At 48.7% G+C, this 15,000-nt stretch overlaps 1 protein-coding gene across 1 annotated transcript in view; it reads right to left on the bottom strand.

Moving 5' to 3' along the window:
- Positions 1 to 15,000, bottom strand: part of LOC137425496 (protein diaphanous homolog 2) — a 525,447-nt gene that overhangs the window by 377,533 nt on the left and 132,914 nt on the right. Inside the window, exons 10-11 of the mRNA XM_068113997.2 lie at positions 7,303 to 7,421; positions 6,444 to 6,560 (exon numbers count right to left, since the gene is read on the bottom strand). Coding sequence (XP_067970098.2) covers positions 6,444 to 6,560; positions 7,303 to 7,421 — 236 coding nt within the window. The remainder of the gene's footprint in view (positions 1 to 6,443; positions 6,561 to 7,302; positions 7,422 to 15,000) is intronic.

Raw genomic sequence — 15,000 nt, 5'->3', positions numbered from 1 at the left:
GCCGGGCCGGCGTTCATTCCCAGCCATGAGCGCCGGCCACTCGGGCAACTTGCTGTTTATTCAGGACAAAGCGTCTGGGCGGCGTTTCCTGTGTGACACCGGCGCCCAACTGAGCGTCATACCCGCCTCCGAGCAGGACAGGCGGGACGCCGTTTGCGGCCCCTCTTTGGTCGCTGCTAATGGCTCGGCCATACGCACTTTCGGCCCACGCGTCGTCACCCTCTGCTTCGGCAGCCAGCGTTTTCAATGGACTTTTGTGACCGCCTGCGTCCCCATGGCTTTGCTGGGCGCCGACTTCCTCTGCGCGCACGGGCTGCTGGTCGACGTCAAACGTCGTCGCCTTGTCAACGCCGAGACCTTCAGCTCCCTGGCGTGCACGATGAGCAGCTCCGCGCCGACCGAACTGGCGTGCGCCCTCCCGGCAGCGAACGAGTTCGCTCGCCTGCTCGCGGAATTCCCGGCCCTCACGCGGCCGACGTTTTCGGCCGTCGCGGTGCGGCAAGGGATCGAGCACCACATACCCACTACGGGCCCGCCGGTCTACGCCAGGGCCCGCCGCCTCGACCCGGCCAAGCTCGCCATGGCGAAGGCCGAGTTCGACGCGTTGGAGCACCTCGGCATCGTGCGGCGCTCCGATAGCGCGTGGGCCTCGCCACTGCACATCGTGCCAAAGCCGGGGGGTGGATGGCGCCCGTGTGGCGACTACCGCCGTCTCAACGACGCTACCACCCCCGACAGGTACCCGATCCCGCATATTCAGGACTTTTCCGCCCGTTTGGCGGGACGGGTCATCTTTTCGAAAATTGACCTGATACGGGGCTACCACCAGGTACCTGTCCGGGCGGCCGACGTCCCGAAGACGGCCGTCATCACGCCGTTCGGCCTGTTCGAATTTTTGCGGATGCCGTTTGGCCTCAAGAACGCGGCCCAGGCGTTCCAGCGCTTGATGGACGGCGTGCTGCGCGACCTGCCGTTTCTTTTCGTCTATCTGGACGATATCCTCGTCGCCAGCACGTCCCGCGCCGAGCACCTCCTCCACCTCCGAACACTGTTCGGTCGCCTCAGCGAGCACGCCTTAATTGTCAACCCGGTCAAATGCCACTTCGGCGCGACGACCGTTGACTTTTTGGGCCACCGCATCACCAAGACCGGGGCCGTGCCGCTGCCGACCAAGGTCGAGGCCATCACCACGTTCCCGGGTCCCCGTTCCATCAAGGCCCTCCAAGAGTTCCTCGGCATGGTGAATTTTTATCACCGATTCGTGCCCCGCGCTGCTCAGCTCATGCGGCCCATTTACGAGGCCCTCTGGGGCAAGCCGGCCAAGCATGACATTGTTTGGTCCGCGGCCATGGACGCGGCCTTCGCCAGCGCCAAACGGGCCCTCGCCGACGCAACGCTGCTGGCTCACCCGGTGCTCAACGCGCCCATTGCCCTCACTACGGACGCCTCCAACTACGCGGTGGGCGCCGTCCATGAGCAATGGGTGGACGGGGTTTGGCAGCCACTCGCTTTTTTCAGCCGGCAACTCCGGCCGAACGAGTTAAACTACAGCACGTTCGACCGTGAGCTGCTCGGGCTATTCCTGGCCGTTTGCCATTTCCGACACCTCCTGGAGGGCCGCCCGTTCACGGCTTTCATCGACCACAAGCCGTTGGTCTACGCAATGGCTAAGGTCACGGAGCCGTGGTCGGCCCGCCAGCAGCGCCACCTCTCCGCCGTGTCGGAGTTCACCACGGACATCCGGCACGTCGCCGGCAAAGACAACGCCGTGGCCGACTGTCTTTCTCGGGCCAGCGCGAACGCGGTCCACCTCGGCCTGGACTTCGCGCTCATGGCGGCCGACCAGACCACCAACGCCTCGGTGCAGGCACTCCGTGCGGCGGACACGGGCCTCCGCCTGGCCGACATTCCCTTCGCGGGCACCGTCCTGCTCTGCGACGTCTCCCAGGGCCAGCCTCGCCCCATCGTGCCCGTTTCCTGGCAGCGCCGCATCTTCGCCTCCATCCACGGCCTTTCTCACCCGGGCCGGAAAGCTTCTCAGAAGCTGGTGTCGGCGCGTTTCGTCTGGCACGGCCTTCGACGAAACATCCGCTACTGGGCCAACGCCTGCACGGCCTGCCAGCGGGTCAAGGTCCGCCGCCACACCCAGGCCCCGCTGGCACCTTTCGCCGTGCCTGAACGGCGTTTCGACCACGTCCACGTGGACCTGGTGGGTCCCCTGCCCCCCTCGCGGGGGTTCACCCACCTGCTCACCATGGTGGACAGGACCACCAGGTGGCCGGAGGCTGTGCCCCTCGCCTCCACCACCACCGCCGACGTGGCGCAGGCGTTCATCGCCACCTGGGTCGCGCGCTTCGGCGCACCAGCGGACATCTCGTCCGACCGCAGCCCACAGTTCACGTCTGAGCTTTGGGGCGCGGTCGCCCGTTCGTTGGGGGTCACGCTGCACCGCACCACGGCCTACCACCCCCAAGCCAACGGGTTGCGCGAGCGGTTTCACCGCTCCATGAAGGCCGCACACATGGCCGGCCTTCAGGACGACGGTTGGGCCGACCGGCTGCCGTGGGTCCTTTTGGGCCTTCGCACGGCCCCCAAGGAAGACCTCCAGGCGTCCGCCGCCGAGCTCATCTACGGCCAGCCGCTCCGCGTCCCGGGCGAATTCGTGCCCGACGCTACCAGTCCCTGGTCCGCCGCTCGCCAGCGCTCGGACCTCCAGGAGGCCGCCCGACGATTTGCCCCCGTGCCGACGTCCCGCCACGGTGGCCCCCAGTCCTACGTCCCCCCGGCGCTTCGCACAGCGGAGTACGTCTTTGTGCGTCATGACGCGCACCGGGGGCCACTCCGGCCGCCGTACGACAAGTCTTTCATCGTCGACTTCGGCGGCCGGCCGGACCGGATTTCTGTGGACCGCCTCAAACCGGCGCACATGGACGTCGACCGACCACCACGGTTGGCCCTTCCTCCGCGGCGAGGCCGCCCCCCGTCCACAGTTCCCCCCGCTCGACCACCCACCACCACGTCGGACCCCTCCCCACGACCCTCCATGGGTCGCTTCGGCCGGGTCATCCGGACCCCCCTTAAATTGACCCTGCCGGTGCAGGTCGATTCTGGAGGGGCGTGTGTAGCGGTTACCGCTGGATGCACACAATCGCCTTGCACCGGCCAGAACACGGCCAGACGCGCCTCTCCCGGGCATGCCCGGACTCACTGTTCCCGGGCACGCCCGAACCTCCCGGGCACGCCCGGTCTCGTCTTTCCCGAGCATGCCCGCTCTCGCCTTTCCAGGGCTCGCCCAGAGCGTCCGGGCATGCCCGCTATCGCCTTTTCAGGGCTCGCCCAGAGCGTCGGGCATGCCCGCTATCGCCTTTCCAGGGCTCGCCCAGAGCGTCCGGGCATGCCCGCTATCGCCTTTCCAGGGCTCGCCCAGAGCGCCCGGGCACGCCCAGCCTCGACTTGCCAGGCCGCAGCCAAACACGCCCGGGCAGGTCCAGACTCGCCTTTCCAAGGCTCGCCCTTGACACCCGGGCATGCCCGGTATAGCTTTTGCCGGGCAAACTTCCCGACATAAATGTGTATATATATTGCTGCCCGATAAACGGGCTTGTCAGAATACCTGAGCTGTTTTGTTTCAATAAAGCAACTCGGACGAATTCCGTCTTTGGTCGCGTCAATTCTTTCGACTCGCGTTGGAGCGCAGCTCCTTCAATACCATCATTAGTAACTCCCAACCGCAACCAGGTCGACTCCATATGATGAGTGGATACCAGAGATAACGTTACCGTGTGGCAGGCGGTGCTTATCGCTCCCAACAAGGTGCAGCAGCAGCTGTATGGGACACCTTGCTGGCGGTTCTCCACTGATGATATGAAGGTCGCATAGTGACTGATATAAAAACCGAAAGGTTCACAGAGTTACAAGTGTATGGAAGCCTCACTGCGTTGCCCTGATGAAGCCCCAACAAGGGCGAAACCAGGTCGGTAACTGTGAGTTTTGCATGCACTTGTGACAGTATCTGAATTTATAATCCGTAATGACGCACTGCTAGATGGTTCCTCTGGAGCTTTGCAGGCAATGCGGACATGCATGGCGATGACGTCATGTTGTCCGCTCATTAGGTTGGAGAATCAGATTACAGATACCATCATTAGTAACTTCCAACCGCAACCAGGTCGACTCCACATGATGAGTGGATACCAGAGATAACGTTACCGTGTGGCAGGCGGTGCTTATCGCTCCCAACAAGGTGGAGCAGCAGCTGTATGGGACACCTTGCTGGCGGTTCTCCACTGATGATATGAAGGTCGCATAGTGATATATATATATATATATATATATATATATATATATATATATATATATATATATAATATATATATCGCTCTCCAATACTGAAGATGACCCTTAATGTAGCAGGGAAGGAATGGTAGGAAAAGCTTTATGCAGGTTGGCTGCAAGTCTAACAATAGGAGATGAGGTGGCCAGGGGATGTTGGGATGACGTTGAAATAAATTGGCTGACTCGTTCATATAACACAAACATGATGGTACAGTATTTTAAAATCTCTGCTGAGATGGAGTCATAATGTTTTCTTAGTTTCTCTCAGATGATGTTTCAGAATCTCATGTTTTCCTAACTATAGTAAGACAACTAACATGCAAAAAGCATCACAAAACTAAGTCAGCAAAGAGATAAACAGCCAATTTTTTTCTTATTATTATTCTATCTTTTGCTTCTAAGCTGCCTTGGCATGATCTCAACTTCTCCTGTTTGCTTTAACACAACAGTAAAACATTTTAGAGAAGCAATTCCCAAGATAACATAACGTTTTGAAAACTTGAAACATTTCATGAAGTGGTTTTTAGCACTCTCTGCACGACACAAATTGTGGTTGGACTGCAGTTTGCACGAACTGAGTATGCTCAGTCACTTACCACATGTCTCACCCCCACCTCATTAGCTCCACCACCAAAGGTGGACGGAGGTTATGTTTTCACTCCTGTTTGTTTGCCAGTCTGTGAGCAGGGTATCTCAAAAGGTTATGGTCAGATTCGGATGAAACCTTGGTGGACAGTTTGGGTGTATGGCAAGGACGAATTGATTCGATTTTGCTCATAATCCGGATCTGGATCCAGAGGCTAGAATTGTTAAAGTGTTTCTTCACAATTGAGAGATGGGGTCAAAAATGTTGCGGGAGAGTTATAACAAAACTTGGTGGATGAGTCGGTAGATTGCAAGAACAAGTCGATTAGATTTTGGTTTAGGTCCAGATGCAGGTCCGGCCTATCAGCGGAATACAAAATGTAAATTGTTCAGCCTGCTGGAGGTATGCGCTCTCCCGAGTGCTGTTCCAATTTGAAAATGCTTTGGCAGAACCGATGCCCTGCATTGAACATGTTTATGATGATGACGACGCCGACCTAATTCCAGTATGTGTTAGTTCATAAAATAGGCAGAAGCTTTGTAAAATCGCAATGTGTGAATGCAATGTTGCCCATATGACGGGCAGGGCCGTTGACTGTCTTGGCCCATATTTATTATATGATATGCTATGTCAAACTATCATGTTTTTGTAATGTTTTTGGTTACAAGTTCAGCAGCTCGGTGCACATGTAGCGTACTTGCATTTGAGCTGTTTAGAGTTTGATTGCAGAGTCGACGATAAGCTGTAGGATTGGTGCTTTGCAGCTAGAATGAGCTGGTCGATGTTGGAGATCTTAAGGTGTTTTGTGAAAAGTAGGTGAGGTATTGCTGGCACACTGGCCAAATACCAAATTGCTACCTCCTTCATTCGAAATCAATACCTGGCCAGCCGTTTCGTGAAAGGCTCGGGCAAATAACTTTCCCCGGCCCACCACAAAAGAAGATTTGAAATAATTGGGACCACTAAATGTGGAGTATAGTCATGATTCCGTTAGGGTTTAAGCCTGAAAATGAATTTAATTTCATCTCATGAGTGTCAAGCATCAAAATGTAAATGAGATATATTTGTGTAACTAATTGTATTCTCTGATAGAAACTTTCTGCATTTATCTTAAAGCATCAACTTTATAATTTCATTTTTATTTATTTATTTATTTTATCTCTCCCTTTTATCTTGTCTTTTTATTATTGCATTTCTTAGAATTTATGTTTTGAAAGATATTATAATTATCTTCTCCCTTTCTTTCACTAGCAAAGAAAGGTGCAGAGGAAGGTTAAGATAATTATAATATCTTTCAAAACACAAATTCTAAGAAATGTAATAATAAAAAGACAAGATAAAAGGGAGAGATAAAATAAATTAAAAAATGCAAGAAAAGGTAGAGGAAAAAATAAGGGAAATAGCGAGTAAAATAATCGAATAAAATGTATGCCCGAAGCTTCCACACAAGTGATCCACTACTCACATGGATGTAGACAAAGCAACAAAAGCATATCCTGCACGGCATTCTATGGCAACTCACCTGACATAGTAGTCATTCCGGACAAGCAAGAGGTGCTGCATGATCGATAAGAACGACTGCTCGGATGAAGTGTCCTTCACCCCATTCCAGATAATTTGGAAAACATCTTCAGCGCTGGTGCACCAACATGTTAAGGAAGAGCAACTGCATTTTTAGAACATTTCCGACATCCTCGTTAATGTGATCGCTTCATCTGCCCACTTTCCAGGTGAACTGGGACTCACAACCGTGCTGCTCAAAATATTATCTCTGCCATGCTCATTCGGATTTGGCTTTCCAAACGTTGACCTTCCTCATAATCAGCAATTTTGCCCAAACTTTATCCCTTTCCACCTTCCAGAGGAACAGACAGTAAGCAATTACATGTTTCGCTAAAATCTTAACTGCAGTAGTTTTAAAATTACCTCCTGCCCTCCAAGCTCATTTGAATTTAGCAGTTTCAAACTGAACAGCAACGCGACGCTGACGCTGGCATGCAAAACAACCATCCTGAGTATAACCTCATTACCGATGCCCATTAGTGAAAACAATCATACAAAAGAAAAACATTTCTACACGATTAAGTGTTAAAACATCAAATCATTACACGAATTAGCTTCATCAAGACCTTGCACCACTGAACGTCTCCGACATAGCAGGTGACTGTGCTTTCGGTATTCCAAAGAGTGGCTCAGCTGAGTCTGTCCAGTAAAAACAATCGATACATGTTAGTCACACAAAGGCCAGGTGAAATATGTCAGATGGCAACCAACATATAGCTCCCTATACTAAGAAGAGTGAAATTAACTTCTCTTGATGGGGTTCTGGAGCACCACGAGAGAAGACGTTAAAAACGCGATATTCACTTGATCAAGGATATTCCATTTCAGCTTTTATATCGCCAAGTCGTTGGGACAACTCCGAGAGATCACCATCACGCCCGACGTCAAACACCTGCAGCTGAACCTCGATCTCTTGCTTATTCAGGGATCGTAAATGCTGCAAAATACATCAAGAGGAGAAAGCTTACAATATACTTTGTTTGGAGATAGCAAAAGTAGGCCATTTCTCTTTATTATGTCTGCAGGGATAGAGAAGGGATAAATTTCCAAACATATATAGAAAATGAATGGAAAGGGGAGGATAAGAAAGAAAATGAAAGGTTGGGGAGTGTGTAAAGAATGCAAAAGGCAGGAAAGTGGTTTGGGAAAAGATAGCACTCAGAAATGAAGAGGAAGTAGATATATAGGATACATATGGAAAAGGAAAGGACAAATATGGGGTGAGGGGGAGGGGAGAGGGGAAGGGAGGTGGTGGCGAGCCATTAAATAATTTTGGCATATGTCAGAAATCGAGGGTTCCTCCACCCTGCACACTGCACAGTGAGACATGGCTGCTCTTATTAATAAATCCCATTCACTGCTTCAAGTGTGGTGTGTGTGTGTGTGTGTGTGTGTGTGTGTGTGTGTGTGTGTGTGTGTGTGTGTGTGTGTGTGTGTGTAATGTTACCGATAGACTCCTAAACGGAGAGGCTTACGTGCTTGATATTTGGCATAGACATGGCCATTGAGCCTGGGACGAACATGGCCGAACTCAAAATATTTGACGAACCATATTTTTTATTCATATTTACCTCAGCGCATTTCAGCGCACGGAATCAATGGAATCAGAGCAGGTGGGCGCTGATTCACTCAGAGCGATCACGTGATGACGCTATGACGCTATGAACGCTATGAACGCTATAAACGCTATGACAAAAAAAATCGCTATGACGCTATGAAACGCTATGAACGCTATGACGCTATGACGCTATGAAACGCTATGAACGCTATGAAAAAAAAATCGCTATGACGCTATGAACAAAAAAATCGCTATGACGCTATGAAAAAAAAAAAATCGCTATGACGCTATGAAACGCTATGACAAAAAAAATCCCCCCCCCCCCCCGTTCCCCTCCCCTCCCCCCTCTCCTCCCCCGCCCGGCAATGCCGGGTACTTCTGCTAGTATATATATATATATATATATATATATATATATATATATATATATATATATATATATATGTCAGTGTCTGTCTGTATCACTTTTTAACAAATCAAATTAAGAACACTTGCTGTGATTGAATAGGTTGTGACAAATTGTCCTCGAAAAATAGTTTATAAAGGAAATTAGTTATTCAAATGTAAACATTAAAAAAAATTAGTTTCCATTTAAATCACATAACCCTCATTCCATCAACCAGTGATACAAAAATACACGTGCGGTGCAGCCAACAGCAGGAGAAATGGGGAATGCCAATCGCGGGGCGGAGGGAGAATGCAGACGGAGATGGACAAACATGGGATGCAGATAACGATGAGGGGTTGGTGGGAATACAAGTGGGATAGACAAGGTGGATGCATATGCAAAGTTTTCAGAGGAGTGGTTGATGGGTGTACAAAAAAAAAATCATGGTTATGGATGGGGGATGACGAGATGGTGGTGAACAGCAGTCTTTAAGACCTGGTGGGAAAAATGAAATTGAAGAGAGCATGGAAGGCAGAGAAAAAGAGGAATAAATGAGTGGAGGTGTGCAGTGGTTCTGGATTGTGGCAGTTTCATGCGGAGGCGATTGCTGGTGGACCATGTGGGTCCTTCAGATGTCTGCGGGGAGCGGAGAGGGGGACGAAGCATGAAGATGGACGACGGTAAAAGACCCGAAATTAAGCAGAATAACACATAAGACAGAGAGACCACCAAACCTGTCGGCGATGGCGACGTGATAGGCCCATAGATTTAGCTTAATTGCTAGCGATTACAATTTTCTTGAAAGCATTGGTTTCCACAGCATCAAGTTGAGCAAGATGTGACGCAGAGGAGCCACTCCAGAGGGGAGAGCAGCTCTGCATCAAGTTGCAGATGAAAGCCTTGTAGGTGGATAGTTCAGGTGTGCCCTGGAAGGAGTTTGCACAAAGGAGGATGCCCAGTCGGCGACTGGCTTTGGAGACCAACTTTGAAATGTGGCTTGCCCAAGAAAGATCATGGCTGAGTGAGACCCAATAGTTTGTGTGATTGAACCGAAATTGCGAGGGTTGTTGAGAATGTAGATGAGGCGGGAGAGAGAAAGAGAGAAAGAGAGAAAGAGAGAGAGAGAGAGAGAGAGAGAGAGAAGAGAGAGAGAGAGAGAGAGAGAGAAAGAGAAAGAGAAAGAAAAAGAGAAAGCAAAAGAGAAAGAAAAAGAGAAAGAAAAAGAGAAAGAAAAAGAGAAAGAAAAAGAGAAAGAGAAAGAAAAAGAGAGAAAGAGAGAAAGAAAAAGAGAGAAAGAAAAAGAGAAAGAGAAAGAAAAAGAGAAAGAGAAAGAGAAAGAGAAAGAAAGAGAAAGAGAATGAGAAAGAGAAAGAGAAAAAGAGAGAAAGAGAGAAAGAGAGAGAGAGAAAGAGAAAGAAAAAGAGAGAGAAAGAGAAAGAGAAAGAGAGAGAGAGAGAGAGAGAGAGAGAGAGAGAGAGAGAGAGAGAGAGAGAGAGAAAGAGAGAAAGAGAAAGAGAAAGAGAAAGAGAAAGAGAAAGAGAAAGAGAAAGATAAAGAGAAAGAGAAAGAGAAAGAGAAAGAGAAAGAGAAAGAGAAAAAGAGAAAGAAAGAGAGAGAGAGAGAGACTTGACTTTTGTATCTTTTTATTATAAAAATAGAAAAGAAAACCCCCAAATAGGGGTCACATTTTCATTTCAAGGAGAGAAACAAACAAAAAAAATATTAATACAGTAAAATTATGCACAAAACATTTCACAAAACAATAAACGTTTCTCCAGGATTTTACAAATGACTTCTTTCACGCACCATTTGGTCTCAAACTGTGGCAGCCTTCCTGTTATGGAAAAAAGGCAAAGTCTAACTTTACACGGCTCGTCACAAGATTTTTAAACAAGAACAAGGCATTTTCCTCATTAGCTCCAAGATCATCAACTTTTCTTTTCCCTGATTTATACACTGCCATTTTTGCCTGTGCAAGCAGGAAATTACCTAACACATCATTCAAATTCTTGTGTGAGATGTCTAAGCCATAAATGAAAACACAAGTGTTGAAAACCAAACCAATCCTGCCAAAACAATTCTTAAGAAAGATAAATAAGGGAGCCAACCGTTGACATTCAACATAAATATGAAAGAGGTTTTCAGGCCTTTTACAAAAGGGACATTCATCTGCTAGGAGACTTGAGAAGCGGTGCAGCAAGTGGTTAGAAGGGAGGATCCAGTGTGCAAGTCTCCATTGGAGGTCACCATGTCGTGGCGGCACAGGAGGATGATAGAATCCTTTCCAATTAGGAAAATATGGGGGGGAACAAGGTAAGAGGTCTCTCCATCGAACCCTCCGCTGTGTCATTTGCCCTTGCAAAAGAAAACTTACGCAACCCAAATAGAGGTATTTTTGTTTAGGAAACCCATTGAATCCTATGCTAAAGGGGGTACACGGAGGAGAGTTGGCAAGAGAAAACTTGCAAATAAGTTCAGGAAAGGTAGCAGGAGAAGCACCTTGTTCGTTGTCTGCTTGGACTTGCTCCCAGTTAGGTGCAAGCTGTACATAGGTATGAAGCACACAGCGTAGCATACGTGCCACAACTCTGGAGGATCGCATGCCAACCAGGCTTGCCAATGCATCAGCTCCAATCCAACTGCCATTTGGGCTTAAAAGATCGGCGACCGATTTTATGTTCTTCGCGACAAAGCATTGAACGAGACACCTATCAGCAGGCATATCATGGAAAATTGAATTGTAAAACAAAGGTTCAATCAAGAACATTTGCTTTGTGTACGAATGCGTAGCTCTTGTTGTCGTTAGAGTTCGCCATGCGTTTAGTACACTCTGATAAAACCTGGAGAGGGGAGACATATCAAGATGCGAGAGATCCATCAAGAATATAGCGTGGTCATAGCCTAGTCTCCCCGCCTGCTGCAAAAGGCGACGAGCGACGTCGACCCAAGGTGGAGAGGGGTGCATGTACAGCATGCGTAGAGCAACCGAAAGTCGAAAGGCCATTAACCGGCTCTTTATGTCAACCAGGCCTTGGCCTCCATCGGTCAGTGGCAAGCTGAGGACCTCGGGTCGCAACCAGTGCTTTCCATCCCAGAAGAAAGACACAAAGCACTTCTGGAGCTGTTGAAGCAACACTACCGGAGGGTGCAGCACAAAGAACCTGTGCCATAGGGTAGAGGCCACCAAACTGTTGATCACCAAGACCCTTCCACGATAAGACAGTTGTGTTATCAGATTTCTCCATTTTTGCAGTTTTCCTTCAACAAGACCCAACAGACCAGCCCAATTCTTTGCTACTGTGGCGTCATTACCCAAGAACACTCCAAGGTATTTCACGCCATCAGTGGCCCATGCAAGAGGAGCAGGAAGTTTGGGTGCCGAGTGACATGACGGACCAAGCCAAATGGCGCTCGTTTTCTCCCAATTCACTTTGGCTGAAGAAGCCTTTTCAAACACGGATAGACAATAACGGACAAAGTTAATGTCATTGAGGTTCCGCACAAAGACACACACATCATCAGCATATGCCAGCACCTTAATGGGCCGTTCAAGATGAGAAAACCCAACCCCGGTTAGTCTAGCACGCAGATAACCCAGTAAGGGTTCGATGGAGAGAGCATAGAGCAAGCCAGAGAGGGGGCAACCTTGTCGAATTCCCCTGTTGACAGGCAAGGGTGTAACAAGTCCATTGTTTATCTTAAGCACACTAGAGATATTGTTATACAGTATCTTAATGTAAGAAATGAAGGTCGGACCAAGTCCAAACCGTTCAAGCACTTTGAAGAGGTACCGATGATCGACGTGGTCAAAGGCCTTCTCCTGATCAAGGAGAAGAAGTCCCAAATCTGTGGGGTTTTCTTTGCACAATTCAATCATGTCTCTTACGAGGGAGATGTTGTCATAGATGGAGCGCTTGGGTACACAATAGCATTGGTCTTCTTTCAACAATGAGGAGAGATGAGGAGTAAGTCGCGATGCCAGGGCTTTTGAGAATACTTTATAGTCTGTGCATAGCAAAGAGATTGGGCGCCAGTTTTTAATATAGAGCAAGTCTCCTTTCTTTGGAATGAGGGTGAGAATAGCCCGTCGGCAACTCTGAGGGTGCTCTCCAAGCTGGCAGCTTGCGTTCAAGGTGTTGAGGAGTTCGGGACCCAGTAGATGCCAGAATTTCTTATAAAATTCAGTTGTAAGTCCGTCCAATCCAGGCGCTTTCCCAACAGCAAGGCTGTGCAGAGCGGCGCCAAGTTCGTCCAAGGTAATGGGCCCCTCCAGGTAGGAACGTCCACCCTCACACAACACTGGCAGCCCTACGGAGATAGAGGCGACACTGACAGGATTTATTTGCTCCATCGAGTATATTTTAGAGAAATATTCCTTTGTGAAAAGTTTGATAACTGATAGGTTGAAAGTGATGGATGAGTCTGCCAAACGCAGTTGAGAGAGCTGTTTGTTCGGGAGGCGTTTCTCTAAGGAAAAAAAATACTTAGTTGGTATGTCTGTCTCGTTAAGGTGCTGCACCCTCATCCGAACTAGGGCACCACGTGCATTCCTCTCAGTTATTTCTTTCAATAAAGACTGTTTTTCGGTTAAGGCTCTTTGCACATTATTATTTTGTCCTGTGACCCTCTGAAGATGTAAAATCTCTGATTGCAATAATTTCCTTGCTTCATAATCAGCCCTTTTTGAGAAGCTCTGGTATTGTTGGCAGAAACCTTTGATTTGGGTTTTTACTAGATCCCACCACACCAGTGGGTTAACAGAACAGCTTAACTTCCGTTCCAAGAGATCTGTCCAGAAAGATTCAAAAGCCTGAATAAAATTGAAGTCTTCTATTAAACTATTGTTGAATTTCCAGTGAGAACTCCCTGGACACGGTTTCGAGAGTTGAACGAATGCTCGAGCTAGGGAGTGATCGGAGAAACCGGAAGGCACGATGTCAGATTTGCAAACTCCATGTAACAGGTGAGAATTTACATAAATGCGATCAAGCCTCGCAAGTGAGATGTGGTTGTTGGAACAACGACACCATGTGTAGGATTGTTCGGAAGGGTGTTGCAAGCGCCAGACATCATGGAGATTATATTTTGCGATGATATTTGCAAAAGGTTTTGCGGTACATGGTTGAGGTTCCGGCCCGTTTCGGTCGCATGAGGCATTAACAGTACAGTTAAAGTCGCCACCAATAATTAGACAAGTCTGCAGATCCAGTGTTTGGAGGAACTTTCTCAGTTCAGCAAAGAAGGAGATCCGCTCACCATTTTTGCTTGGAGCGTACACATTAAGGATTGTAAACTTGACCTGATTGAGATAGAAGGTCACAGAGGCAAGATGGCCATCAATGATATTCGCAAATTGAAGCGAGGATGGTTGGAAATGTTTCCCTAAGACAAACATGGTTCCTGCCTTAGACGAGGAGCTGTTACTAAAGAAACACTCCTTATCCATAATGAGTCGCCACTGGGCCTGAACAGATCTGACGGCATGGGTCTCCTGCAACAAAACTATGTCGAGACCGTTTGCGTTTATCAGCTGCTTGATCTGGATCTGGCGGAGTGAACTTCCACCACCATTGACATTTACTGTTCCAATCTTGAAACTCACCATGAATTAACTTAGAGTCTTTTTCGTCTTGGCGATCAATTTTCTTAAACGGTGACAATGTGTCTGACGAAAGTTGAATGAGTCAGGCCTGCGTATAATAGCCTGAGCACACTCAAGGAAGGACGGTAAATCGGGAAAGTATTCTGTTAGGTTTATACTGCGTTTCCTGTACGTATTTTGCAAGAAAAGTCGTATTTGTTCAGGGGAAGTATGACCTAGACTGGTAAGCTTCTCCATTGCTGCCACCTGGCTGTTTGCTTCCTCCAGGTCAGATTCGTCAGAGTCAGTTTTAATTTCCGAATCACACAAGCTTGTATAATCCTGCATGTCACTACTGTCATCAATATTGGCACACGGACCTGCACTAGTTGTAACATCTGTGTGCTCTCCCACCGTGGGAACATTGCTTTGAGGAATACAGCAATAATCTGTGGATTTGGTGAAACAGAAACAGCATCAGCAGATGCAGCGATGTTGCTTCCCCCGACTGCAACAACCTCCGATGGTGTGGCGGTATCTAGCAGAATAGGAGTCTCTTGCAAAATATTGATTCCTGCGATTCCAGCTTCACCCGGTGATGGAGTGAGAGCAGTAACTGGGACAGTTTCGCTATTTTCTGCTGACGGGAATTCGGCATCATCATGCTCAGGATTAACATTTTCCAAAGTGACAGCAGGTTCATCACCAGTGGCCTCGGCAGGTTCATCACCAATGGTCTCAGCAGGTTCATCACCAGTGGTCTCGGCAGGTTCATCACCAGTGGTCTCGGCAGGTTCATCACCAATGGTCTCAGCAGGTTCATCATCAATGGTCTCGGCAGGTTCATCACCAGTGGTCTCAGCAGGTTCATCACCAGTGGTCTCAGCAAAATCATCAGAGGACTTTCCAATAGCCGAGTCCGTAACAGGTGAGACGATTCCATTTGATTTGTTAACAGGTAAACCAGTCCCTGCATTTGGAACGTCTAT

Source organism: Myxine glutinosa, chromosome 4, assembly GCF_964187855.1.
Source record: "Myxine glutinosa chromosome 4, kmMyxGlut1.1, whole genome shotgun sequence".
In the NCBI taxonomy this organism is placed as follows: Eukaryota; Metazoa; Chordata; class Myxini; order Myxiniformes; family Myxinidae; genus Myxine; species Myxine glutinosa.
Note: the sequence above shows the minus strand (reverse complement) of the source record. Positions and strands in the feature narration are given on the sequence as shown.